The sequence below is a fragment of the Rhinolophus ferrumequinum genome, chromosome 15, assembly GCF_004115265.2.
Source record: "Rhinolophus ferrumequinum isolate MPI-CBG mRhiFer1 chromosome 15, mRhiFer1_v1.p, whole genome shotgun sequence".
Lineage (NCBI taxonomy): Eukaryota > Metazoa > Chordata > Mammalia > Chiroptera > Rhinolophidae > Rhinolophus > Rhinolophus ferrumequinum.
This window is the reverse complement of record NC_046298.1, coordinates 41,400,728-41,427,297: the sequence shown is the minus strand read 5'-3', so window position 1 is coordinate 41,427,297 and position 26,570 is coordinate 41,400,728. Positions and strand designations below refer to the sequence as shown.

At 55.3% G+C, this 26,570-nt stretch overlaps 4 protein-coding genes across 6 annotated transcripts; all 4 read right to left on the bottom strand.

Moving 5' to 3' along the window:
- Positions 1-21: 21 nt before the first annotated feature.
- Positions 22-3,013, bottom strand: APOC4 (apolipoprotein C4). 2 transcript variants are annotated; one of them, XM_033127145.1, is made up of 3 exons: positions 2,936-3,013; positions 381-522; positions 22-227 (listed from the first exon to the last, which is right to left on the bottom strand). In XM_033127145.1, exons 1-3 carry the CDS (start codon positions 2,940-2,942, stop codon positions 62-64), a joined length of 315 nt encoding a protein of 104 aa, XP_032983036.1. In that variant the 5' UTR covers positions 2,943-3,013; the 3' UTR covers positions 22-61. The 2 variants fall into 2 exon arrangements, with proteins under 2 accessions (XP_032983036.1, XP_032983035.1); XM_033127144.1 differs by lacking the exon at positions 2,936-3,013 and adding an exon at positions 1,594-1,763.
- Positions 3,014-4,984: 1,971 nt separating this feature from the next.
- APOC1 (apolipoprotein C1) lies at positions 4,985-7,249 on the bottom strand. The gene is made up of 4 exons (XM_033127179.1): positions 7,180-7,249; positions 6,957-7,032; positions 6,317-6,449; positions 4,985-5,192 (listed from the first exon to the last, which is right to left on the bottom strand). Exons 2-4 carry the CDS (start codon positions 7,012-7,014, stop codon positions 5,132-5,134), a joined length of 252 nt encoding a protein of 83 aa, XP_032983070.1. The 5' UTR covers positions 7,015-7,032; positions 7,180-7,249; the 3' UTR covers positions 4,985-5,131.
- A 2,611-nt stretch (positions 7,250-9,860) lies between these two features.
- APOE (apolipoprotein E) lies at positions 9,861-13,110 on the bottom strand. Its single transcript, XM_033128012.1, has 4 exons — positions 12,997-13,110; positions 12,200-12,259; positions 11,558-11,735; positions 9,861-10,707 (listed from the first exon to the last, which is right to left on the bottom strand). Exons 2-4 carry the CDS (start codon positions 12,240-12,242, stop codon positions 10,002-10,004), a joined length of 927 nt encoding a protein of 308 aa, XP_032983903.1. The 5' UTR covers positions 12,243-12,259; positions 12,997-13,110; the 3' UTR covers positions 9,861-10,001.
- A 1,998-nt stretch (positions 13,111-15,108) lies between these two features.
- Positions 15,109-25,937, bottom strand: TOMM40 (translocase of outer mitochondrial membrane 40). 2 transcript variants are annotated; one of them, XM_033128010.1, is made up of 10 exons: positions 25,797-25,937; positions 25,039-25,318; positions 24,241-24,308; positions 23,684-23,776; positions 22,795-22,896; positions 22,610-22,715; positions 17,618-17,740; positions 16,974-17,050; positions 16,755-16,857; positions 15,109-15,715 (listed from the first exon to the last, which is right to left on the bottom strand). In XM_033128010.1, exons 1-10 carry the CDS (start codon positions 25,881-25,883, stop codon positions 15,576-15,578), a joined length of 1,179 nt encoding a protein of 392 aa, XP_032983901.1. In that variant the 5' UTR covers positions 25,884-25,937; the 3' UTR covers positions 15,109-15,575. The 2 variants fall into 2 exon arrangements, with proteins under 2 accessions (XP_032983901.1, XP_032983902.1); XM_033128011.1 differs by lacking the exon at positions 25,797-25,937 and adding an exon at positions 25,416-25,574.
- Between the last annotated feature and the right edge of the window lie 633 nt (positions 25,938-26,570).

Below are 26,570 nucleotides of genomic sequence, written 5' to 3'. Positions count from 1 at the left end.
GAGGAAGGATTAGGACAGGGACACAGAGAAGAATTTCTTTATTGTGGAGGCTGTGAACGCTTTAGTGCTGGTTTCTGTCCTGACAGAGAAACTGGGGACACAGGTTGTGAGCCGTTTTCAGGAGGCTGTCCTTGGAGCTCCAAAGCCAGGCCTGGGTGCGAGGAACCAGGTCCCTCAGGTGGTCGTCATAGTATGTCTGCACAAAGCCCTGGAAAGTCCTGGGGACCCTGCAGGAGAAGGGACATCACAAATGAAACCCCCAACTACCCCAAGACTGGCCCGTTCACCCCTCCTCCCTCAGACCCAGGAGCCCAGGCCCCCAGCCCCTCCTTCCTCAGACCCAGGAGTTGAGTCTCCCAGCCTCTCCTGCGCATACTCACTGGAACCACTGCCACTTCTCTCTAGTTCTTGTCACCAGCGGTTCCAGCAACTTCGTCATTCTGCTCCGCACCTGGTTCCAGGAACTACTCACCAGCTCTGGTGGGGGGCTCAGGGTTCCAGCAAACACTTTTTTCTGGCATTCTAGGTGAGACCAGGGGCAACTTGGGTAGGCTGGAATCTCAGAACCCTACATCCTCCCCTTTTTTCCATGCTTACTGTCACTGTCCCTACTGGTGACCCAAGGTCAGCCCCTCGCCAGTCTTCTCATCTCTGGCCTTCACCTTCTTGCATGTCCCTCTGACCACTTGCCCTCCTTCAGCCAGCCATTGGTCATCTCCTTTCACCCTCTGTGACCATAGTCCTCCCTGTCACCCCTCTGTCTGCCTGGGGTTTTCTCCCTCTGTCTGTCACCCCACCTCACTGCCTGATCTTGCCGCCCCTTCTGTTCTCCTGTGACCCCCATACTCTCTGAACTACCTCCACAGGCAGTGGAGGGAGAACGCAGGATTTTCTGCCCCCAAGATTGGAGGCTGGCAAGGCGGTGCTGTCAGTCCCTCCTGGTGGACACGTCACTTCCTTGCACCCACCTGTCTGTCCAGTGCCCACACACCTGAGCAAAGCCTCAGCTACAGAGAGTAGCCATCACACGGGTACATGTGTACACACACATGCAGAGGCACCCACGTGACCTGTGGTGCACCCTTGGCCAATGACTTAACCCTTTCAAGACTCAGTTTCCCTTTCTGTAGAATGGGATAATGATCAGACCTACCTCCTAGGGTTATGGTGGGAATTCATAGTGAACACGTGTAAGGCACTTGGAATGGTGCCTTGCACATTGTCGGCGTTACATAAGTGTTAAAACTTTAAGTGTATGTACACGACCCAGATATAGTCACACCAGTATGCACAGACACCCTCACCCATGGCCACACACTCAAACCTTTTGCACACACATTTACCACGGCTTCATACAAACACGCATGCAAGAGCACTGTCATTTGCTCCAATCTCACGTACACACCTCACACACGGCTGCCACTGACACACACTTCCAGACACTCACACACATCTTCATATTATGAAGCACACAAGCTCCGTCCCCATACGTCTGCAAACTACACTGCACATCACACAGCCAGAGTTGCACTCACTCACGCCTCACAATGCTATGGGGTCCCCACACCACCCCCCCTCCCCGCTCCTCCTCACCCACAACGCAGGCCAGGACCACAACGCAGAGGCAGAGGAAGGGCAGGGCCCAGGGCCTGCGTCCAGAGCGCAACATTTCTGGGGGCTCTGTCCCTCTGTGCTCAGTACTCCAGGCTGGGCGAGGGGGAGGGGGAGGCTGCCCAGAGCAGAGCCCTCCCCTGGCCGCCTCCCCACGCCTCTTGGCAGGGACTTCAGAGAGAGGGGCCCAGGTGACAGAAACAATCAGAGGCTATGCCCGCCCCTGCTGGCCTCCCTCCTTCTTACCCTCCCAGCACCTGGCCTGACAGATGAAGACAGAATGCTCTTCGCCCTCCTGCACAGAACCTGATTCAAATCCTGGCTCCACCTCACATGACAGCCCCTCTGTCTGGCCTCAGTTTCCTGCTCTGTAAAATGGTCCTGCTTCAGGCAGGACATTAATTCAATGAAATGATACAAGGAAAGGTCTTAATATGGAGCTTGGCAATGAAGACGCTCACAGACCGTAGCTGTTTATGGTGATTATTTTCATCTTTTGGCTACAGGGCCAGACACACCCTCACCGCATGGCCTGGGCAAATACATTCCCTTCTCTGGGCCTCAGTGTTTTCATCTGTAAAATGGGGACGGTAATAAGCACCTGCCTTGCATAGTTCATGGGTGAAGCCCTGGAGGGAAAGCTCCAGATGCTCACAGCTGGAGGTTGTCAACATCAGATTCGGGCCCAATGTTAGACAGAAAGGAAATGAGCCTTTTTCTCCTGGAGAACCCAACCACAAGCCAGGGCCCAAGGCTCGGCCAGGGCCCTGGGCCAGGGGACCATGGGTTGCAGTCCTTGGTCTAGGGTTGCCAGATAAAATACAGGATACCCAGTGACACTGGAATTTCAGATACATAATGCATTTTATCTCTATGTCCCGTGAAATATTTGGGAATTATACTAAAAATTATATGTTGTTTACCTGAAATTCAAATCTCACCCAGGCATCCTGTGCTTTTAGGTGGTACATCTGACTACCCTATCTTGGCCACAGTCGGAATGACTGAACAGGACGGTTCTGACCCAGAGGCCTCCAGCAGCATGCTGGGCATTCCCGTGATCCCAGCATGGGCTCTGGCACACAGTAGGTGTTCAACAAATATTCCCTGGCGTTCCTCACTAGCAATAATCAGCAAAATACAACCTCCTAGAGTTTTTGTCTGGGATGATGTAGAAGTTCCAGAAATGGATGGTGGTGATGGTTACACAATGTTGTGAGTGTACTTAATGCCACTGAACCGTACACTTAAAAATGGTCAAAATGAAAACTTTTGTGTTATGTATCTTACCATAATAATAAGAAAAGAAAAAGAAAAAACTCACCATGCATTGTGTTATAAGAAGCAGCATGGTGTGTGCTTCAGAGCCTGGATCTGTTTTTTTCCAGCTGTGTGACCTGGTGCAAGTTGCTTAACCTCCCTGGGCCTGTTTCTTCACCCATGTGAATGGGGGTCATGGATTACCTGCCCAGGAGAGTAAAGGAGATTGCTTACGTAAAGTGCTGTGAACAGTGCCAGATAAGGTCACGCCACAAATGTGCGCAGTCAACGTCAGCTGCTGTTTACTAAACTTGTGTTTCCTGAGCACATGCTATACATCAGGTGCCTTAGCAGGACTTTAGTGTATTAAGTCATCGAATTAACTCATAAGTTCTATCTTTATCATTCCCACTTTGCAAATAAGGAAACTGAGGCTGCAGAAGCGGGATGAGGCCACTTACCCCGGGCTCCTCAACCAGCAAGTGGGGAATTTGAACCCGGCCATCTCACACTACTTAGCTAAGCCAGGGCAACCTCTGCCCCACCTCGCCACCCGAATCCTAGAGGGCCAGAGGGAGGTTGGAGCAGAGCATGGGGTGGGCCTTGGGGGAGGTCTCTGACCCCTGCTCCAGCTCCAAGGTCAGCGTGGGCTGTTCGCTGTTTGCTTCTTGCAATGTTTGTCCATCTCAGGGACAGGAACAGGCTGAAGGTCGTCCAGGGTGGACCTCAGAAGCAACTCAAAAACAACTTTGGCGGGGATGGGTGCAAAGAGGTCACGAGGAGGGAGTGGGGTTTGCTGTGGTAGGCTCTGAGACCCCAAAGTGTGTGTTTGCCCCTGAGTTTGAGACTCTCTTCAAAAGCACAATGTACGCTCCCTCCATGAACTGCTCCTCCATCTGTCTGGACTTCAGCCTGAGAGCTTTCCATGGGCTTCGAAAAGGCTTGAAAAAGAAATTGACTGACTCGAAAATACTAGAAAAAATGGCCGAGTAAAAATTAGTAATTGTTCGGTAGAGAAATATACTCTTACACTAACTAGCCAACCGTAGCGCAACTCCTCACGCGATTGATGTCTGCTGAGGAAGGTGGGTGCATTTTAATCTGCTGAATATGATGGGAATGAGGCCTGGGAACAGGCGTGTGTGTTGCAGCCAGAACGTTCCTCGGGGGACTCAGGGAAGAGGAAAGTGGGATGAAGAAGATGGTGGCCCTGGCACCCCCACCTGGGTTTAAGTCCTGGCTCTACCTATCTTTGGCCGTGACATCACACAGCGATTTTAGCCTCTGTGCCTCAGTTTCTTCCTCTCTAAGACAGGGTCAGTGACAACATGTACCTCAGAGGGGTTTTGTGAAAATCTAATATTTAGAGTTTTTTTGTTTTTTGTTTTTTATTTTCAGATTTACATACTTGTTTCACCAAATATGATTGAGTCTCTGCACCAGGCCCAGTCCTATGCTAGGCTATGTCTGGGGACACAGTGGTGACAACAGCCCTGGCCCTGTCCTCCAGGGGCTCACAGTCCAGTGGGAGAGACAGACCAGTCACCAGGCAGTGACGACTCAGAGTGGGCAGGGCTGGAATGGAGATCCTTGACCCAGTGTTGGGGTCAAGGAGGGCTTCCTGGAGGGGGGGACATCAACGTTGAGACTTGGAGGGTAGGGATTGTGTTGGTCTCTTTCAGGGCTCTAGCCCATGTCTTATCCTTGCCCTCTTCCATATCCCCTTCATTATCCATTGAAAGTGTAATAAACACCTACTGTGTGCACTGTGCTGAATCACTCCAGTCCCTTATCTTGGGCAGCCCACCAGGGAAGAGTATAGTATAGCACAGTGACAGCCCCAGGCTGGGGGTCCCATCCAGTATTCCACTTCCTGGCTGTGTGACCTTGCACAAGTGACTTTACCTCTCTGGACTTCAGTGCCCTTATGGGGTTACTAGAACCCAGCTTTCATGGTTCTTATGAGAATTCTTTTGAGATCATGAAGTCCAAAATCCTCAGCACAGGGCAAGTAGAGAATGTGCAATGCATTTGAGTCCTGCTTCTCTTTCCCCAAGGTGCAACCCCCACCCTGTCCCATAGCCCCTGGCGCACAGCAAAGAAGCACTCAGAATTCTCTATAAGATTTTTATTGGTGGTGGTGGGGTGGAGACATGAGGCCTCATGGAGGAAGTCCTGGCACAGGCACCGAGGATGTGGGAAATTTCAGAGCCCCCTTCCAGGACACGGTTGCAGAGTAGAGGGGCAGCCTTCCCGGTGTTCAAGAGAAAGTAGTTTTGAATTTTTCCTTTACTTTGCTGTATGTCTCTGAAAACCAGTTCCTATAGGGAGAAAAGGGGGAGGGTTTCCTGTGTTTTGCCTCCACCAGGATGCCCAGATCCTACTCCCTACCTGACTCCCTGATCTCATCCTTCCCCCAAGAAAATAGCAGGTATCTCCCCATCTGTGGGCTAAGGAGGAGCCCTGGGCTAAGAGACCCAACTCTGGGCTTCAGGTTCCCAGATGCACCAGAGGTCCTTAAAGTCAGAACACTTTACCCCGGCCTGGCTTTCAAGGCCTGCCATTTCTTGCTACCAACCCTTTCTCTAAGACTGCTCATGCCCTAGCTGTCCCCTTTTCATTCAAAAGCACTTTTCAGCTCCCCCTGCCTTTGCCCTGTCTGTTTCCCTTGCAGTGACTGCCACCCTCTCCCTGATTATCTACAGATCTTCCTACCTCAGGAGGGTTAAACACTCACCCTCCACAGGGAACATTCTCTCCAAATTTCTCAGCCAGGCTGGATTTTCCTCATCAATGAGATCTCAATTTAAAGTGCTATCTCTTCAGAGAAGACCCAGTCACCAAGTCTACAAAAGCCCCTCCCCAGCCCTTGGTGATTTACACCCACGCTTTTTATCTTCTCAGTGCTTAGCTCTCTCTGGGCTGAGCTCCTGGAAATTCCCTGGTTTATTGTCTGTTCCCCCAGCCTTTCCCTCCCCACTTCACAGGGACTTTGTTCATCACTCTTACTCCCCTTGGCACTTTGCAGATGCCCAATTACTATTTGTTCATGAATAAACGATTCTCTAACTCACCAAATGGAGCCAATGCTGGTTAAATACTGTGCCGAGCCTTTCCAATGTGCCAGGCGCTATGCAAGTGCTCTGGTGTACCCCCCCTCAGAGAACCACTCATTTCACAGATGAGGAAACTGAGGCTCGTGACCACACAGGAAGTAGTGAGTCTTTGCCAGCTTGTGACCCAGCTCTGTCCGACCCCCAAGCTTGGGTCTTTCACCACGACTCAGGACTATGTCTACAGTATGGCTGGACGGAGGAGTCAGGGAACCTGTCCCCCAAGTCTGAGCACTCTGAGATCCAGCTGTGTGACCACAGGGACTTTGTCGGTTTTACAGTCTGTTAATCAACACGCCCCCGCCCTCCCAGGACCCGGGAAGAGTCCTAACCTGGTCTTTGTAGGAAAGTCACTCTGTTTGATGTGTTCAATGGCTGCCCGGACCTTCTCCTCCAGGGCACTGCCCAACTCCTTCAGTTTGCTCGGGATGCTGCTGGAGAGGTCTGGGTCCGACTGGGTTGCAGCTGAACATACCCAGAAAATGGGCAGGGATGCAACAATTTCAGTTTTGGGATCCCTTAGGATGAGCTTCCAGGGATGGAAAAGGAGACCCTTGAATGTGATTCTTGGGGGTCATGGCATTAGAATGGGGGGGGCGGTCACTGGAGCAACCCAAATGGTATTCAAACAGCTGAGTATTACCTTACCTTCAGCACTGGACCCATCTCCCCACCCCTTTCCGGCTGTAAAAGCAAGACAGCCAATCCCGAAGGGATGCGAGTCCTTATGTGATCGGTAGCTAGGGCTCTCCCGGGCAGATTTGTCAACTGCTGGTACGCTTTGAGAGAACCCTGAGAGCCTACCTGGCCCGGTGGGAGTGGGGGTGATCAGTGGACGATAGGGGATCCAGGGCACAGGAGGGGCCCCAGAGCTCTCAAGGGTCCTCTAAGCCTGGACCCCAGGCCCATGGCCAGATTCAAGCTCCCAAATCTCAAATCTCAGACTCCCAGATTTTCCTATTCCACTTTTACCTTCTGAAACCATCGCCAGAACCACCACCAGGACCGGAAGCGACAGGATGAGCCTCATGGCGAGGCCGTGGGGGTACTGTGGAGGCAGAGAGGGGTAGGGGTGATCAGTGGCAGCCCTCCTCCCTCTCCCAAGGTCCCTCTACCCCTTTTCTTGTGCTCTTGGTGTGTGTGTGTGTGTGGGGGTGGTCCCTTGGGGGGTCCCTCCCGGGCACCCAGCACCAACCTGGATCAATCGCTGGACAACAGAGGTAGCAGATACCAGTCTGGCCTGGCCCGGCCTTTATTGACTGGGGAGAGGGTGGGGCGGATTAATCTCCCACCCCCTGGCACCTGCCTCCCTGTACCCACCCACCTTTTCCTCTTCCATCCCTCACTGGTGGGGGTGGGGGTCAGGTGAGGCACAACCAAGTCCCTTAGCCTGAAGCCTCTTGCTGTTCTTTACTCTCACCTCCAGATCTCTCTGACTGCTGGGGGGGACCTCAGCCTGAGCCCCTTGCCCCTCAGGGGACAGCCTTCACTCTCTCCCCTCCTGCTTAACACCCTTCTCCCAACCTCGGGGCGGGGTGGGGTGGGGAGTGGTGGGGGGTGTCTCTCAGTAACTCTGTTACTCAGTAACTCAATTCACACTGTGTCCCCAGGCCACCTCTCCCATCCCCTCCCCCTTCTTACCAAGCCTCTTAAACTCAAACAACTCTTACACCCACATCTGTGGGGGGCACACAGTCTGCCCCCACACTCCTACCCCCCATGCGTCTTCCATTCTCACTTTCCGACTAGCCCTTCAAGACCCCACTTCCTTGCATCTGGCAGCATCCCAGGCCTTTCCGGATGCTCCCTGGAGTCTGTCTTCACAGCCCCCATTCTGCCTTTTGGGGATGGGTTTTTTCAGCCTATCTAAGCCACACGACCTCATCTGCCAGGCTTCTAGTGTGTGCCCCTTCATCTATTCCACCAGGCCCCCGGCACCTTTCATCGCTCCTGCCACTCTCCAAGCCTCCAGGGCCCCTGTAAACACTCCATCTGCTCTTCTTCATCGTCTCAGGCCCCTGCTGGCCCCAAACCCCCACCCAGGTCACCCTTCCTAGCAAACACGACATCCATTCCCCAGGGCTGGAGTCCAATGCTTCCTCCACTCTTCTTCAGCTGCCTTTGACCGCCAGTGACCCCTGGCAGCTCGGGGGAGGGTGGCCCCAGGCCCCAGACTCTAGGTTGGCTGGCCTTGTGCCCCCACAACCACGTGTCAGCCTGGGGGCCAGGGGGAATGGTTGTGAAAGGGGTGCATAGACCAGACCCTGGCAGGATTGCAACACCCCTCTGGCCAGCTCAGCAGCTTCCAGTCCGTCTGTCCCCAGCTGTCTTCCCTCATGAGCCCAGCACTTCCCAGACAGCCACTCAAACGTCTACTCCCCTGCATTCCCCACCCCACAAAAATAGAACTATGTTTTTCCAGTCTCATCCTCACCACAACTCTAAGGGTTTCCGTTTACATATGGGGAAACTGAGGCATAGCCAAGGAACATTCAATGGCTAATTGTCCGTGTGTGTGGGCTCTCTGTCCCTCCCCTTCCCTGACTCCAGGCTGTCTCCGGATCCCTGCTGGAGTCAGTCTCCACCCCATAGCACCCCCTGCCAGCCTCTGTTTCCCAAAGCTCTTTGTCTACCCCTTGTCCCACCTCTTAGACCTGACTGGGGCTACAGTGAGGTGGGACACCCCTCTGCTCAGACTTGTCTTCAGGAGTGATGAGAATTCAAATTCATCTTTTCAAGTGAGAGATTTGGCTGATGCCACCTCCCTTGTTGACATCTGGGGAAACTGAGGCTCCCGGAGGGCTCAGCCCCCGCTTCAGGGCACATAGTGAGTCATTAGCAGGCTTGGCTGGGACCAGGTCCCCTGCCTCTGAGCTCACTGACCCTTCCCCTCTTCACTCAGCCCCAGCTGAGTCAAGAAACTGGGGCCCCTGGGAGACACAAGCTCAAGCCCTGGCCTGTCCCCTTAGGTGGGAACCTTGCTCCCCTAATAACTGAGGGGGCGGGAAAGGAAAGTGCCTGTGGCTCCCTTCAGGGCTTCAACCCTCAACCCTCTGTCAACTCCCAACTCCTTCTCCCAGCCCTGAATTCCAGGGGCCTGTGCAGATCCTCGCGGGTTTCTTTGTTCTCTCTCCAGCCCGGTGCAGGCGAGAAGGAATGAGAATGAGGGTAGGGGACAGGGAAGCACAGCAAAGGGAGAAGGGACTTGCATACCCAGAGGGAAGGAGAAAGGCAGAGAGCTCAAGCGCAACAGAATGGCCAGAGGACAAACCCTCAAGGAGCAGGAAGGGAAAAAAACAAACAAGTGGCCCAGGGCAAGAGAAACCAGAGGGGGTTGAGATAAAAGATGAGGTGGAAGAAAACAGGAAGCCAGAAAAATGAAGCATCTCAGTGAGAGCAGGACAGACAGAGGCCAGGAGAGGGAAGGAGACAGAATCAGCTAATCCTGGATAGAAGAGGAAAAAGTTAAAATGGCTTCATGATGGCAGTGGTCTCAGGTCTTTTGAGTCACAACGACTCTATGAAACTCAAAGAGGTTTGGTTTGAGTTTGGTTTGAGGGCTCAAAGAGGTTGGTTGCTTTTGCCCACAGTAGTCATGGGCAACTGCAGGATTTAACCCAGGGGTGGATTTGTTCTAGAACCACATCTCAGAGACAGAATGGAAAGAGGCAGAGGAAAGTGAGCAGCAGAGGAGGCAGAATACTTCAGAAAGGGACAGAAGGAAGCAAAAACTGAGAGTTAAAAGAGGAGACACAAAGAAATAGACACACACACACACACACACACACACGGGCAGAGGGGACAAGACTGAGAACTTGTGTGGGGAAGGAGAAACTGAGGCTGGAGCTGTGAGAAATCACTCAGACGCCGAGCCCCTGCTGTGAAGCTTGCTGAATCTTTATTAAGTCAGGACCCACCAGGGGGACAGTGGGGTCGGTACAGGGCCTCCTGCAGGCTGGGGGAGGCAGTAGGCACAGGGTGGCAGGAGCGGGGCCCACCAGTTGACATGCCTGGCACTCAGTGGTTCTCACTGGGCGCAGGAGTGGGGATGGTGTCCAAAGTGGACTGCATCTTCTCCACCAGCCCCACCCACTGGCTCTGCATGTTTTCCACCAGGGGCTGGAACCAGTTCTTGAGGCGGGCCTGGAAGGCCTCGGCCTCTAGGCGTATCTGGACGGCCTGTTCCTCCACTTTGGCCTTCAACTCTTCCATCTGATCACGCATGTCGTCCAGGCGGTCGCGGGCCCGAGTGCCCAACGACTCCAGCTGCCCACGCAGCTGCTGGCGCCAGGCCTCAGCCCGCTCCCGCAGCGGCTGGCCGATACTGATGGCCCGCAAGCGACCCTGATCCATTAGTGGCAGGAGGCGCTCGCGGATGGTGCCAACCCCACGCTCGGCGCCCTCGCGGGCCCCAGCTTGATACATGGCCAGGCGCTTCTGCAGGTCTTCTGCGTCGCGGAGCAGCCGCTTGCGCAGCTTGCGCAGGTGAGAGAAGAGACGGCTCCGCAGGTCGTCGGCGCTCTGGCCAAGCATCGTCCGCGCCTCGCTGCGGTACTGCGCCAGGCGGGTGCGCACGTCCTCCATATCGGACTGTAGCCGGGCCTGAGCTGCCTGCAGTTCCTTGCTCAGCCGATCCTGGGTCTCCTGGGCCAAGGGGCCCAGCTGCTCCTCCAGCTCCTTCCTGTAAGCCTTCACCTCCTTCATGGTTTCCTCTATCAGCACCCTGCGGGCCGGAGGACCCGAGGGAGTGAATGTGTGTAGAGAGCGAGATAAAGGGAGAAAGAAGGGATGGGGAGGGCAAGATGAGGATAGAGTCAGAGAGACCCCAAAGGGGGGGAGGGGGACAAGAGAAAACAAAAGGGAAGAGTATGAGCGACTGAACTAGAATGGAGGAAGACAGAAAGGAACGTGCCAGACAGAAAGAGCTAAGAAAAAAATCAGAGGTAAAGGGGCCGGCCCAGTGGCTCAGATGGTTAGAGCTCCCTGCTCCTAACTCCGAAGGCTGCTGGTTCGATTCCCACATGGGCCAGTGGGCACTCAACCACAAAGTTGCCAGTTCAACAACTGGAGTCCCGAAAGGAATAGTGGGCTCTGCCCCCTGCAACTAAGATTGAACTCGGCACCTTGCGCTGAGCGACCTCCCGGATGGCTCAGTTGGCTGGAGCGCCGGGCTCTCAACCACAAGGTTGCCAGTTCGATTCCTCCTGTCCCACAAGGAATGGTGGGCTGTGCCCTCTGCAACTAGAAAAAACGGTAACTGGACTTGGAGCTGAGCTGCACCCTCCACAACTAGGATTGAAAGGACAACAACTACACTTGGAAAAAAGGCCTGGAAGTACACACTGTTCCCCAATAAAGTCCTGTTCCCCTTCCCCAATAAAAATCTTAAGAAAAAAAAAAATCAGAGGTAAAGCTAGGAGTCCCAAATGGAAAAAGGAAGCAAGAAATGAACAGAGCCTCCCCCCCCACCCAAGAAATGGTGAAAGGGACAGAAAGAAACCCAGACCAGTGGAAGCTGAGGTTCCAGAAGGAACGGCCCACCAGGAGGGTCGGGCTGGGGCGGAGACACTCACGACAGTTCCTCGGTGACCTTGGTGCTGAGCAGCTCTTCTTGAACCTTGTCAGACAGGGTCTGCACCCAGCGCAGGTAATCCCGGAAACGGCCCAGTGCCTGCTCCCAGGGCTGGTTGGGCTGCCACTCCGCTGGCTCCTGCCCTAGCTTCATCTCCTCCTCCACATCGGCCTGGCATCCTGTGTGGAGCAAGGTCACAGCCGTCAGAGTGCTCTGCCCCCCGCCCAGGCACAGAGTAGGTGCTCCACAAATGCTTGTGCAGGTCTTCAGAACACTGGTGGACAGGGAGGGAGTGGAAGGATAGCCAGCCTGTTTCATCTCTTGACAAGCACCTACTGAGTGTCTCTGTGTGCTCTGGGCAGGGCCATGTGGGGGTGATGGAGAATAAAGATACAGCTGACACTTATGCGGCACTCACTGCCTGCCTGACAACAATGCATTAGAAACTGTTATAACTCCCATTTTAAGGATGGGGAAACTGAGGCCCAGAGAGAGTAAAACAGCTGCTCAGTCAGTGAATGTCAGAAGAGGCCTCAGACTTAGGTCTCCTCTCAAGGGGGAGAGAGACCAGCAGTAGAAAGTACTCAGGGGCAGGGGGTACAGAGGAGGGGGGCAGGGAACCTGAGCAAGCCCGGCCCCATACCTGCCAGGAGAGTGACTACCAACGCAGCAAATAGAACCTTCATCTTTAGCGCAGGTCAATCTAGGGGAGGGAGAAACTGTCAATCAACAGCCAGTGGGGATTCCTCCCACCCAGAGAGCCCCACCCCCGGGGCCTGGCCTTCCAAGCTTCAGCTAGCCCCAGATCTGCATCATCCTAATCGCATCACAAACATTTACAGCGAGGCCCCTGCATTGTGTTTAACTTCTTCATTGTCTTCTCCTGTCTCCTTATCCCAGGTTGGCCTCCCCGCCAAAATTCCATCGCCCTCTCCTAGGGTTCAAATTCCATTCACCCTGCCCCCAGTCCTGTGTGAGCCCGTTTGGCATTCTGAGTTCCAGCCTCACACTCCTTGTTCTATCTTCACATTCTAAGTTCCAACTTCACATCCAAGTGCCACCTTTCACGTATTAGCTAAATGAATCCCCATTTTAAAATTCTCCCTCAATCAACACTCTAGCCACCTTGCCACCACCCCTTGAGCCTCCATTTAATGGCGATCTATGGACGAAGGGGGGACCGAGTAGGTACTACTGGGTGACAATTTGTGGGCTCTCATCTAGCTCTTCTGCAAGTCCAGACGCTACCCCCACCCCGTCTAGCTGAGTCAGGATGCCCCTGTGGCCCACCCCTCCCCTAAATCCAGTCCTCAGCCTCGTGCCTCATCCCCAGCTCATGCTTCTGTTCAGACCGGGGCATAGGGCAGTCACCTCCTCCATCTAGCCCATCCCCCACATGAGCCCTGAGCTGGTCTCTGTGCCCCCAGTTCTGCTGCTCACCAGCTCCTGGGTAAGCACGTCCTTCGCCTCCGCTCTGGCTGAGTAGGACTCAGGGATCCCAGACTCCTCCAATTATAGGGCTCCCCCCTGCCCCGCCTACTCCTCCAGGGCTAGGGCGAGTTGGGCCAGCCCCCAGTCACGAGGTGGGCTGTTCTCCCCCTTCACACAGCAGAGAGGGGGAAAGAGGTGGGGCTTGGAGGCGCTGTGATGCCCCCAGCCCTCAGGAGGGGAGGTGACATCTCATCCAGTAACTGGCACCCTCCTCTATTCAGTGGTGGTGGTGGTGGTGGTGGGGGGGCTGGGCATGGAAGGGGAAGGAGCAAGCAGCCGCTGAGAGCACCCCTTCCCCTGTGGCTGGATAAATAATTTGGGGAGGGGACTGGGGGCCAAAATCCTAGGTCAGAGGAAGGAGGGGCTGGGGGCTTGGATACCTGGGTCTGAGGGAGAAGGGGACTGGAGGCCCATGAGATGGGACAGGGTGGGGACAGTGTAAGGCATCTACTGAAAGCCTAGGCTTTGAGAGTGAAATCTGGGTCTTAACCCTAACTCCTTCTTTGGCTGGGACCTCAGGCACAGATGAGCGCCTCTGAGCCCGTCCGCATTTGTGGAATGAAAATCCAGCACTTCTCCCTAGCACAGGAGCTACCCAAATACTGCACCTTCCACACAGCTTGAAGCATTCCTATTGCCTGGTTAGGACCGAAGACTGGAACCAAACTGCTGGGGCCTGAACACGGGCTCTGCCAGTTGCCAGCCGTGTGACCTTGGGCAAATGACCAACCCTCTGAACACCCAGTTTCTTGGTCCAGAAAATCTGGGAAATAACTGCATTTACACCATCGTTCGGTGATGCAACAAGCTACAGTTAGGACCTCACTTAACCTTGTCATAATGGTTCTTGCAACTTTCACAAAATGATGGATGATGATGAAATCAATTTTACCAGGGGCTAATTGATAGAAACAAGTCAAGTTCCAACGGCATCTGATCTTTACAAGGAAACAACGTTGAACAAAACGTTGAGAGCCAGCTGTACCTCTGTGTATGAAGCGCTGAGAACATCTTTGGCACACAGTGGGTCCTGTTACACCTAACTGCTGAGGGGCCATAACAAGCATTCCAACAGTTACCTCCCTAGCAGCCCCGTTACATGAATCCAGCTGTTTCATATGAGAAACCGCGGGTTCAGAGTCGAGGTGGCAAGGCCACACAAGGAGAACTGGAGAAGCTGGGATTGAATTCCATGGGGTCAGAGGAGGCTGAATGCCTGGTCCCAGGAAGGGGGCCACAATGCCAATCAGACCTGTTTGCTTTGGCCTCAGAGAGCGCTAACAGGGAGTGGGTGCTGTGGCTCCTCCAGGTAATAAGGGGTCTTCCCTGCCCAGCAGCCTCCCTCCCCATGTGTGCGGCAGACAGGTTTTCAGTTCCAGTCTGGAGGGGACAGAGGTGTTTACCTGCGCCTTAGGTGGGCCAAACCGATCCCTCCTCCTCCTGAGTCAGATGCCTGAGACACAGGTGATCCAACCTCCAACCCTCCATCCACACCAGAGGCTCCAGCCCCTTCCCCAGGCCCAGAAGTCCTAAGCCCAAGCTCTTCTCCCCCATCAGGCACAGTTGATTCTGAAATCTTGCCAGGTGCTTGAATTCTTCATGAAACTTCAGGAAGCTCTGACCTCCCAGTCAGAAAAAAAGTCCTAAAACCCCATCATCCCTGCTCCTTTTGGAAAGCCCCTGGAATCCTAGCTCACTGCCCCCACCCCTGCACTGACAGTGCCATCCCTGTTACTTCAGCTCCCAGGGACAAAGTCCCCTGCAGCCACTCTGGCCAGGCCAAGCCGGAGCCAGTGACCACAAGACCACACCCTCCTGGTGGGGGGGGGCAGAAGTCATAAGGAGATTGTAAGATACTCGGCCAGCTCCTCCCCATAAAGTTGGGTTACCAGGCAGCCACCAAGCTTGACTCCCGGCCGGTGTCATCCTTCATTCCAGCCCTTTGGCGCCCCCTACCGGCGACGGTGGGAAGGTCGGGCTAGATGGACCGAGCAAAAAGGGGCCACAAACAGGTAGGAAAACCAAGGCCGCCTCCCATTTTGCTTTTTTTTTTTTTAAACACATGTATATTTTTTTGTTGTTGTTGTTCTTTTTTTTTTTTTCTGTAAAATGTCCCAGTTCTTCCATAACTTATAAACATGATTTATACCGAGGGATGGATGGGAAAGTGGGTGGGGGCAGACTGGGGATGGGAAAGCTCCTCTTCTTGCTGCCCCCTTGGGGCCCGGGATGGGGCCCAGGGCCCTTTAGGGAGCGGGGATCCCCAACACCTCCCTGAGGTTGTCTGGCTGCCTCTGCCCCTGGTGCTCAGAATCCGGCGTGCCCCTCATTCCTGGAACCCCTTCCAGGCCCCCAGGCCCCTTCGTGCTCCGAATCCTGAAGCGCCCATGGTTCCAGAATCCCCCCTCAGCTGCTGGGGTGATGGGTCCCCTCATTTCCGTGGCCCCCCGACCCCCGGGAGGGAGGGGAGGGAGGGGGAGGTGGGATCTGGAGGAGGAAGGGCGCGGGAGATGAGGGTCAGAAGCAGCTCAGCCGATGGTGAGGCCAAAGCCACACTGGAACTTGTTCTTTCGGTGATTCAGGAAGGCCCCTAGGGCCAGTGTCAGGGGCAGGGGTGGGAGCTTCTTCTCCAGCGTGGCGCCCACGATCCAGTTGCTGTCCACAGAGCCTGTGGGCAGACAGCCGTTGTGAGAGCCATGTGCCAGCTTCCCACTCTGTCCCTTGGAGTCACACTCCAGGCCTCCTCAGACACCACCAGCCAGACTGCCAGTTTCCAGACCTCTGACCACACTGTTCCCAGAAACCCCTTCCCACACCCCAAGTACTTCAGCTCTGGGAGCAACCCACTTATTCCTCCTCAGCTCTCAGCTCAGTGAGCCCTCTCCTCCAGGAAGCCCTCGGCCATCCCAAGTCCTGTCCACACTCGGTCCTCGCTCCCTGGGGAGGGGGTCTGTCCTTCCCAGTGTGAGTCCTATGAGGACAGCCTGGTCGCCACTGTGTCCCCAGTACCCTCAGCACAAGGCTGGGCACAGAATGGGTACTCAGTATCTGCTGAATGGAAGACTGAAGTCTCCTCTCGGGCTCGTTTATCAGAGCCTGACATAAGGATGCACGGGGCTGCACCACGTGGGAGGGGTGCTCACTCACTTCATGGGAGCACAGCTGGAACCCCAACCCAGCCTCTGCCACCCGGCTGACTGACAGCTTCAGAGGCCAAGGAATCCCTGGACCTCGTTCCTGTCAGTGGAAGCCCTGCCCTAGGCAGACTGAAGCAGCCTTTGGGGGTGGTCTTCACACTCCCCAAATTGAGACCGACTGAGGTCCGAGAAGACTTAGGACTGCATATCAGGACTAGAGTCAGACAGCCAGGGGGGTTCTGGACCAGGTAGAGACTGTAACTTCCAGGAGCCTGTTTCCACTAATGTGAATAGAGGGATGTGTGCTGGATATGCTCAGCTGCCTTCCACTTACGGAAAGAGCAAAGGCCGAGTGCAGCGTGGGAGAGGCTGCTGGCTGGGGAGGGAAGGAATGTGGTAGGTGCAAAGCTTGGGGCCTAGGCCCCCACCTTTTTAATGAGTGTTCCTGGGTAATTTGGAGGCCCACAAAATTCCCAGCACGCTGGCCTCCATCATCTCCTGTGGCGTACACCCACTTAGAGCTGAGTTGACTCTCGTCTGTTTTCCTGGTGGGGCAACCGAGGCCTGTACCTTTGAAGAGGAGGTTGGCCTTGGGCAGGTCCAGCTGGTACCCAAAGGAGACACTTGTGTCCTGCATCCGTGTGCTGGCTTCAAACTCCACGCCCACCTGCAGCTGGAAGGGGCCAGGGCAACAGACTCAGCTTCCTAGGCTGGACTCATGGGCATACAAGCCCCAGGCAACCCACGCGTGGAAGTGTGCCCCGACAGCTGGTATCTAGACTAGCTTACCTGGTTACTGGCTTTGTGGTAGTATGTTGCGTGCATGCCTGCCTGACCCAAGGTTACTGTCGCCAACCAGTTGTTCACTGTAAGACAGCAGGGTGGGGGGTGGAGTAGGTTACCAAGGGGACCTGAAAACCCAGCCCCTCCTCCCTCAGACCCAGGCGTCCAGGCCCCCGGCCCCTCCTCCCTCAGACCCAGGAGCCCAGGCCCCCGGCCCCTCCTCTCTCAGACCCAGGCGTCCAGGCCCCCAGTCCCTCCTCCCTCAGACCCAGGAGCCCAGGCCCCCGGCCCCTCCTCCCTCAGACCCAGGAGCCCAGGCCCCCGGCCCCTCCTCCCTCAGACCCAGGTGTCCAGGCCCCCAGTCCCTCCTCTCTCAGACCCAGGCGTCCAGGCCCCCAGTCCCTCCTCCCTCAGACCCAGGAGCCCAGGCCCCCGGCCCCTCCTCCCTCAGACCCAGGAGCCCAGGCCCCCGGCCCCTCCTCCCTCAGACCCAGGTGTCCAGGCCCCCAGTCCCTCCTCCCTCAGACCCAGGCGTCCAGGACCCCGGCCGCTCCTCCCTCAGACCCAGCAGCCCAGGCCCCCAGCCCCTCCCTCAGACCCAGGAGCCCAGGCCCCCAGCCTCAACTCCTACCCTCAAGCCCCAGGCTCACATGTGTATTTCCCAGCTAGAGACATGACAGTGCCCTCTTCCCCGGGCCGCCGATGATAGACCAGCTCTCCGCCCAGGGCCAGACATGGCGTGATACTCTGGAGGTAGTGGGCCACGAGGATTCCTGCAGGTGAGATGGTGGGGCATTACCTGGGCTTTGTGGTTATCAGTTTCTGCCTGGCCCCAGTGCTAGGCCAGACTCCTGCTCTGGGCAGCCTTTTAGGCTGGCCCCTGCCGGAGGCTTGGGGCCTGTCCTCTGGCCTCCCACACTTGCTTCTCGATCGGTTCACAAGGCTCAGAGGCCAGCCTCGCAGGCCGCATGGGACCTCATCTGGTCTGTACAGCCCCGTGCCGCCGGCATTCACTTGCCACCATTTACAGAGGAGGCTGAGGCAGTTAATCAAGGCACTCACCCACGGTCACAAAATGTGTGAACCACTCTGCTGCTGGGAGAGCACCCCCGTAGGGGCTAGATGGCCTACATTCAAATTCTAGCCCTATCACTTGGCCAGAATTAGCCACTCGTTCAATTGAGGGGGAACTGAGATCCACAGAGATAAAATGACGTCTAGAGTCACATAAGGACTTAAACTCACTGGCCTCTCAGCTCTGCCAACTGTTGGGACTGAGGGCTATGAGACATCTCTCTGCCCATCCCTCCTTCCTCCTATCTCCTGGACCTGCCTCCCTCTCTGCTCCCCCATCCCCACCCTCCTCTCTGGTCTCCTGCAACTTCACAAGCAGCAGACAGAGGGAGCTTGCTAACGCACATACACAACCCGGTTCTCCCCCTGCTCACCTGCTGGTGGCTCCCCAGTGCCGAGACCCTGGCTCCTCACAGCACCCCTGCAAAGTCCTACGTGGCTCGGCCCCAGCTTCCAAACAGAGCCATTTCCTCTTCCCATAACTCAGCCAGCCACTTGTGTCTTGGCTGCACAAACACATGGAGCTCTCTCTGCCCGCTTGGGCCTGTGCACACACTGACCCCCTGCCCAGTGTACCCTTCCCTCTGCTTAGTCTGGCCAACTAAATAAATACCTGCACCTAGGGAGGCACCTCCTGGATTTGGCTGCTTCTTTCCAGCACGCCACCACATCGGAGCCACCATCCCCATGGGACCCTGGCAGTCGCCCTGCCCTGGTCCTCTGCTTCCACCTGACTCCTGTCGTTGACTCGTCATTGGTGAGAACACACACTGAGTCTGTGGGGACCCAAGTCCAAGCGTGGCCGCCACTTGCTGAAGTCCCTCCCGGTGCCCACATGCCTTGTGGGATCTGGCTCACTCCCACGCTGCACCCGTCTGCTCCCCAAGCACATATCCTCCGGCCCATGATCACTGCAGTCCCCAGTTCCTCCTCCCAGGATGCACAAGTCACTGCCCAGCACCTAGCTTCTCGCAGGCCTTTTTCTTGAACATCTCACCCCTTCCTGCATGTTTCCTTAACCTGCTCTTAGCCAGACCCAGCTCCCCTGTGGCACGTGAGCTCCCTGAAGTCAGGGCTTTGTTGAGACCAGCAACTCTCATCCCCCCATTCTGTAGGGGCTGGAGCAGCCATGAAAAACCTGGTGAGTCCAAACCCCGCCAGAAGGAAAAGAAAGTGGGTCAGAGGTCTGTGAGAGCAAAGAGCAGGCCTTGGGTGAGGGGCAGAACCACAGACCTGGGAAAGGAGTCGTTTCCCAATCTGCCTCCCAAACCTGCTGGGCAGGAGCCGGTTTGGGCTGCCACCCCCTGCACAGCTGGGGCCACACCAGGGGAGGTCGCCTGGGGCAGGAATGGCAGACGCTCAGTTTGGGGCAGCACCCAAAGGGAAGGTGGTTCTTGGCCCCGGCTGGACAAGACTTCTTTCTGCCCCTGATCCCTGCGGAGTCCTTTTTGAGTGTTCCCCTTCTCTTCGCTCTCTCTTGGAGCAGACACTGACAGTTTAGAGATGCCGACCCTGTCACTCCAAGTGTGACGGGGTCCCCATCTTAAGCTCTCAGAGCAACACGGACTTTTCCTGTGTGAGATCTCTCACAATAGGAATGAAGTCAGCGTGTGATCATCGTTTAAAGGCAAATGTCTCTCCTGTGGCCTGTGAGCCCCATGGCGGCAGGAAGGGGTTGTATCGGTCACTGCTGTGACCCATCACTGCCCTGCTCAGAATGGAACAGAGGCTCCAGAGGAGCTGAGGTCATGGGGAGGGAACAAGGTGAGAACATGGGCCCTTGAGTTAGGCTGCCATTCAAATTCCAGCTCCTCTGCTTCTTCGCCGGGTGATCCCAGGTCAGATCTGTGAAATGGGGGCCATAAAAACAGATACCTCTGCCCCTGTGGGGCGGCACCGAGACCCAACACAGAGCGAGCCCTAACTACGCATCTGGCCCAGAACTGAGGGCTGAGCATGGGCTCTCTTACTGAATCCTTCAGCAAGAGGTGGTCACTGCTATTGTGCCCTTGTGACAGGTGAGGAAACTGAGGCTCAGAGGAGGTGGAGCCATTGGGGTCCTACCTCCGAGCTGTTGGTTGTAAGTTACTCACGTGCTCAGCACTGACCTGGCCCAGTAGGCCGTCTTTATTAGTGTCTGAGGGGAGGAAGAGACACCTATAAGAGTGGATACGGCAGTGTAACTGGTGGGCTCGGGCTCTAGGGAAGAGGGGCCTGGAGGCCCGTTGGGGAGCACAAAAGGTTGACGCTGACAAGTGTGTATGTGTGGGGTGGGGGTGGGGTCCCACGGAGAAGAGCATGGACTCTGGAGTCCAGCTCACTGTCCTTGCGGAAGCACTTACCCTCTCTGGGGCCTCAATAAGGTGGGGATACTGGTAGCACCTACCCCACAGGGCTGTTGGGATTCAAGGAGCCGTTTTCATCACTATTCTATCCCCAGTACCTAGAACGACTGAACAAAGGGGAAGATGCACATGTCACATGCAAAGGGCCTGACAAAGGGCAGAGGTAAAAGATGGGACCTGCCATTACCACTGCTTACTCCTTTGCTCCGTATTTTCTAAGTACCTACTCTGGTCCCGGCAAGGTTCCAGGCCTGGAAGAGCCAACATCCTTGTGTAGGAGACAGGAGATAAAGAGCAAGACAATTTTAGAGGGAAGTGCTACAGTGACTAGGGGACAGGGTGAGGTGATACAGTGCAAACATGTACAGGAAGGTCTTTTAGTCAATGTGATGTGTGCCCTGAGACTCACTTATTCAGCCACGTCAAAACCAGAGAAGAATTCCAAGCAGTAGGAACAGCACGTGACAAGGTCCTGGGGCAGAACGAATACAGCGATTCCAGGAAGTGTCAGAAAAGTTCACGTGGCCCAACTGCAGTGAGTGTGGGAGCAGAACAGGGTGCCGTCAGAGGTCAGCAGGGGACAGAAATGTTTCTTCCGGCCCAAGGCCCCTCATCTCCCCTGGAACTTCACCGGGAGGCCTCTCATGCCCAGCTTCCCAGTCCCCTGGATTTTATGACATGGCCCTTCCCTCCCCGCTCCTCCCTGCCAGGGTAGCTCCTCCCCTTCCTTTGGAAGCTCAAAGGTGATACCTCCTCCAAGAAGCCTCCTTCACCTCAGCAGGCAGAATTACAGGCAGAATTACAAGCTCTCCCTGAACACCCCCAGGGATTCTGGCTGCTCGCCCTCACAAATACACTCAGTACTCATTGCCCATGAGCCCTCTCTCCACGACAGAGCTAATGCCAGAATCACCAACTCTATCCTCCTAGCTGTTCAAGCCAAAAACTCAGGAATCATCTGGATTCCTCTCTCTTATCTCCCACATCCAATCTATCGGCAAATTCTATCAGCTCCACCTTCAAAGTACACCTAGATCTGACCACTTCTCACCCCCTCCACTGCCCCAAACAGTGGGTCCCTTTGTAGTCTGTTCTTCACATGTTAGCACAAGGGATACCGTTAAAAGCCAAGTCAGATCCTATCCCTCTCAAATCCCTCCAGCGGCCCCCTGCCTGACTCAGTCAGAGTAAAGGCCAAAGTTCCACAAAGCCTCATGTGATTTGGCCCCCTGACTCCTCTGACTTCTATCACTCGCCCTCTTTCCTCATCCATTATAGCACTCTCCTTCTTGATGTTCCAGTAAAGAGTCCTGCCTCAGGGCCTTTGCACTCGCTATTCCCTCTGGTAGGAAAGCTCTTTTCCCATATATCTGCTTGGCACCTTCCCTCAGTCTTTGTTCAAATATCACCTACGTAATGAGGCCTTCTCTGAGGATTCCACCCACCCCTCCTGAGGCCCTAATCTTTCTGTACAGCGCCCATCACCTGACATCTCTTCTTTATGTACTGCTTTTCTTGTGTCTGCTTCCACTAAAATGGAAGCTCCCAGAGGGCAGACTTAAGTCTCCTTTGCTCACCGCCATATCCTCTGTGCCTAGAATATATACAGTACTCGACCAATAAATACTCATTAAATAAATGTAGAGAAATCAAATGCAGACACCCAGAGACATCCGCCCCCCCAAACCCCCAAACCACTGGAAAAATTAGAAGTACAAACAGAAGTCAGGCGGTTCCTGCCCCCAGCCAGCCACTTCCCTGTCAGCCTCCATCTCAGACTACCTGCCTCCTCCCCAACTGCACATGGACCCTGCCCGCCCTGGGATCCGCTCTGCACCCTCAAACAAGCCCAGAGCCCCATGAGTACTTAATAATAGCTCATTTCCTTGGGACCCTTTACACGCCTGACTCCCTTTGAAGCTTTTCACACATATGAACTTACATGACCTATTCAACAACCGTGTGAGGCAACCCAACTTTACAGACGAGGAAACGAAGGCCCACAGAGGTGCTGGAACCTGCCTACAATCGCAGTTCAGCCGGTGGCAGAGCTGAGCTTTGAACCTGCTTTCTCACTCATGATGCTATGCTGCCCGATGTTTCAAAACCCCTCCCATCCCTGCCCATTTCTTGGATGGTAGAAGGGAGGGCCAGAAAAGGGGACGGACTTGCTGGTAAAGCTGGGACTGGGGTTTGACAATTTCCCAGCCCTGTGCCTCTTACCTGAACCCACCAGGACATCTGGGTTCCCCAGGGTGACGGCTGCTGTGAAGTCAGAACCCCGGTACTCCCCGTCTACCTGCCAGTTCACAAACTTCGACTGCTGGGTCTGTGGGGGAGAAGGGGAATGTGAGGGCACCTTGGTGCCCAGGGTAGCCGGGGGAGCAGCCGACTTGACTCCCACTCACCTGGATGGCCATCTTGGACCTGAGGCCAGGGCCTAGCTGGTGAATGACCTGAGCATTGAGGCTGCCACTATTGTCCATGTCGCCCACCAGCACGGGGAATGCCTGAGAGGCAGAGCGCAAGGTTAGAGGTTAGGGACCAGAGGTCTAGCATTATGGACGTACATGAGTGATGGGCTTAGGTGAGAAGACTAGGACCAGAAAGCCAGGGATTTGATGTCCCCATCTGCCAGGAAGCCCTTCCTGACCACCTAGGCTGAATTAGGCTATCCTCTAGGCTTCCACAGCTTTGGGGTTCCCCCATTTCAGTCCAGCCCACCCTGGACTGTTACTCTAGAGACAGACCTGTTTTCCTCTCTCCACTAGACCACGTGCCCCATAGCTGTTTTAGTCACTGCTACATCCCCAACACAAGGCTGGGCAAAGAATGGGGGTAGGATGAAGGCTTGTTGAATAAACCAATTTATTCAACGGGAATAGTTAATAAAAGCAGAGACCTAACTCAGTCTCCCAACTCTACCTGTGTCCTGCCAAAGCCTCCTTCCAGGCCTCCAATTTTGCCCCCACTCCCCTAACCTAGCCTCTGTATGGCAGCCTGACCACGACTTTCCCTAGTCCAAATCTTTCCATGGCTCTCCAGTGCCCCCCTAGATAAAGTCCAAATGCCTAGTTTGGTACTCAAAGCCTCACCCAGCACAAGACTGGGCAGAGAGCAGGGGTTCACGATGAAGGAATGACCCGTGTTCCAACACATCTTGGAGTCACACAGTTCCCCCTCCAAACACCCTCAGCAGCTCTGGCCTCTTACTGACACAGCTTTCTTTGCCTAATGTTTGGCTACATATTTGTTAGAAGAATGATACAATGAATAAAATGTCAAGAGGAGCCTCACCTCTGTTGGACTCAGCTGTTTTGTCCCCACATACGTGACCCCGAAGTGGTAGTTGGACTCTCCGATTGTGCTGAGGGCTACTGTATGGTTCACCTGAGAGAAGAGGGAGGTCTGTGGGGATGAGGCTCTGGGTCACCCCCAATAAACCCAGCTGAGCCCACCCCCAGCACAGCTGCCCTTCAGCCTGGGATGGGGATGCTTGACAGCCAGGTTTCTCCATCAAGGAGGAAAAGACAGGCATCTCTGGGCTGGGCAGAGTGCAAAGACTGGGAGGTGTGGCCTGACTGAGACTTAGAAACAGAATGTAGTGGGGGATGGGGCTACATACCTGGCACTTCACTCCTGCCTGAATTTTATTGGGGAGGGGTATCTCTGGAGTCTGGGTCCCTAAACACTACCACTGGCCCCCTCTGAGGAGATAGCCTGGCACTGTCTCCGAGTCTTTGAAAAGTACCAAGGAGTCCAGTCCTTTAGGAAAGAGTAAAGGGATTGTATGTACAGACACAGGGGGATGCCTGGGATGACCTCTGGAGGGTAAGGGCACCAGGAAGGCTCACCTGGAAATGGTTACTCAACCCTTTGTTGACTGTGAGCTTGACACCTTCCATCTGAATAGGAAACAGCTCTGAAGAAGAGAAACGCTGTCATACTCCACGTTCCACAAATACACACCCCAACTCTCAACCCTGCCTTCCCTATCAACCCAGCTCTCCTTCTCCAGGGAACCACAGAATGTCCCAAAGTACCCCAACGGTAGCATCGCCTAATGGATGGGGCCAGGACCAGGGCCTTTGCCTGCATCCAAATCCCAGTGTCACCGCCTACTACTGTGTGACTTTAGGTAAGTTACTTTATCTGTGTCAAACTTGTCATCTAGAAGATGATGCTCACCACATGGAAATATTGCAAAGATTTAATGAGTAACATACACTGAATGCCACGGCAGTGCTCAGTAAGTCTCCAACCCTTTTGCTATCACAATTATTCCAAGCCAGGATCCAGAAGCCTTGGGTTCCACCCCCACTAGACCCTTGCTGACACCTGGCTGACACTGTGACCTTGGGCCTCAGTTTCTTTCCTGATCATATGAGGAGGCTGGCTTGGGTGATCCTTGGGGCTCCTGAGGTCCCCAAGGCTTTTCTGTCCTCCTATGGCATTCCATCCCGAGGTTCCACCATTTGATCCCGTCGTTCTAAGCCCCAAGGCCAACGTTCCACCATTCGATCCCAACGTCAACTAACGCTCTGTTAAATAATTCCAATGGTCCGTGCCAATTCCCAAGGTTGCCTCAATGTGCCCCCTCCTCCCCGCGAGATCCGGGCCATCCCACCTCCACCAGGTCCCTCGCCCCTCACCCTTGCACTTCCGGTGGCACTCCTCGAACGTGCCCGGGTTGGGCAGGCAGCCGCAGGCCCCATCGTCCGCGGTCCCTGCAGCGCTGGCGGACGCAGTCCCGGGGGTCCGTTCCGGACCTCGACCCGCACCAGCCCCAGCGCCCAGGCCGCCTCCCAGAGGCGGCAGCGTGAAGCCGGGAGGAGAGGGCGGAGGCGGTGGCAGTCCCACGAGGGCGGGCGCAGGCGGCGGCGGCGGCCCAGCGGGCGGCGAGCTAGCGGCCAACACGTTCCCCATGGTCGCCTGGAGGGGGAAAGGTCAGAGGGCGGAGGTCAGGGTCTGCGCGCTGCGGGCCCAGTCCCCAGCCAACCCTCACCCTGCTCCGGGCCCCGATTCTCACTGGCGGCAGCGCCTGCTCCCGGCCTGGCCTCGGCTCCCACCCCGTGCGCCACGCGCAACCGAACCCACTGCCGCCACCGCCACCACCGTCGCCCCGCCCCGCCTATCCTATTGGTCCTGCATATCCTGAGTTCCTCCCACGAGCTTCAGTGTCTGGCCTTGCTCTTAGAGCCACGGATAGGAGTCCCACCCACTTCTTTGGAACGCTTTTTTCTATTGGTTCCCACTCTCAGGCACCTCCCCGCCCTTCCATTGGCTCGCGGAGCCCGTGTCTATTGGCTCGTGACACCGCGGGTTCCGATGCTCGCCTGCCATTGGCTTGTGCTGAGCACTTTGCAACGCCCACTGACTTGTCGCCTCCGCCCCTCTTCAGAAGGCTCACCTCTTCCGACCCAGCCCCGCGGCGAAGTTGAGACAGTAATTGGTCGGCTTTGGCCCTTGCAACATCCAGGTTGGCTCCGTCAGGCATAGGGGCCCGACCCTGGTGACATAATCAATTTGGTGCGCTCATTGGCTAACGTGCCAGGGTCGAGGGACACGGGTAAAGGTGGGTTGCGCGGCAGAGGCTGCTAGGCAGCAAGGTCAGGCCTCGCGTCCCACCAGGCACCGCGGCAGAGGGAAAGATCCCCCCCCAGTACGGAGTCGGCGACCGAAAACCGGAAGTGTTGGCTCTTCCCACAGTGCCTCGGGAGAATTCTAACCGGTTATGTGAACCCTGTCCTGCTTCTTTTACCCACAATGCCCTTTACCTGTTTAACGCTACAATTGCCATAAACCCACTCCTCTCGTTACCCATCATGCCTTCTGCCTGCCCTTCCCCACACTCCCGACCTGCGTCACTGCAGCATCTATCTTTGGCCCATTCATTCCTCTCCCATTACCCAGCATGCCTCCGCCCCATTCATTTCAGGTTTATTTCTATACTACTGCCTGTAGCCCATCTCTGCCTGTTAACTTCTGTCGTTCTTCTAGCCCTTCTTTCATTAACCATAATGTTTTGGGTCCATTACCCATCAGGCCTGCGGCCCCTATTTGTCCATTATTCATCACTCTGCCTCTTATTCATTCAGATCCATAATCCATCATGTCCTGAGCTCCTATTACATTATCCATAATTTTGCCTTTGGCCTATTCCGACTTGCCATCTATCCATTAA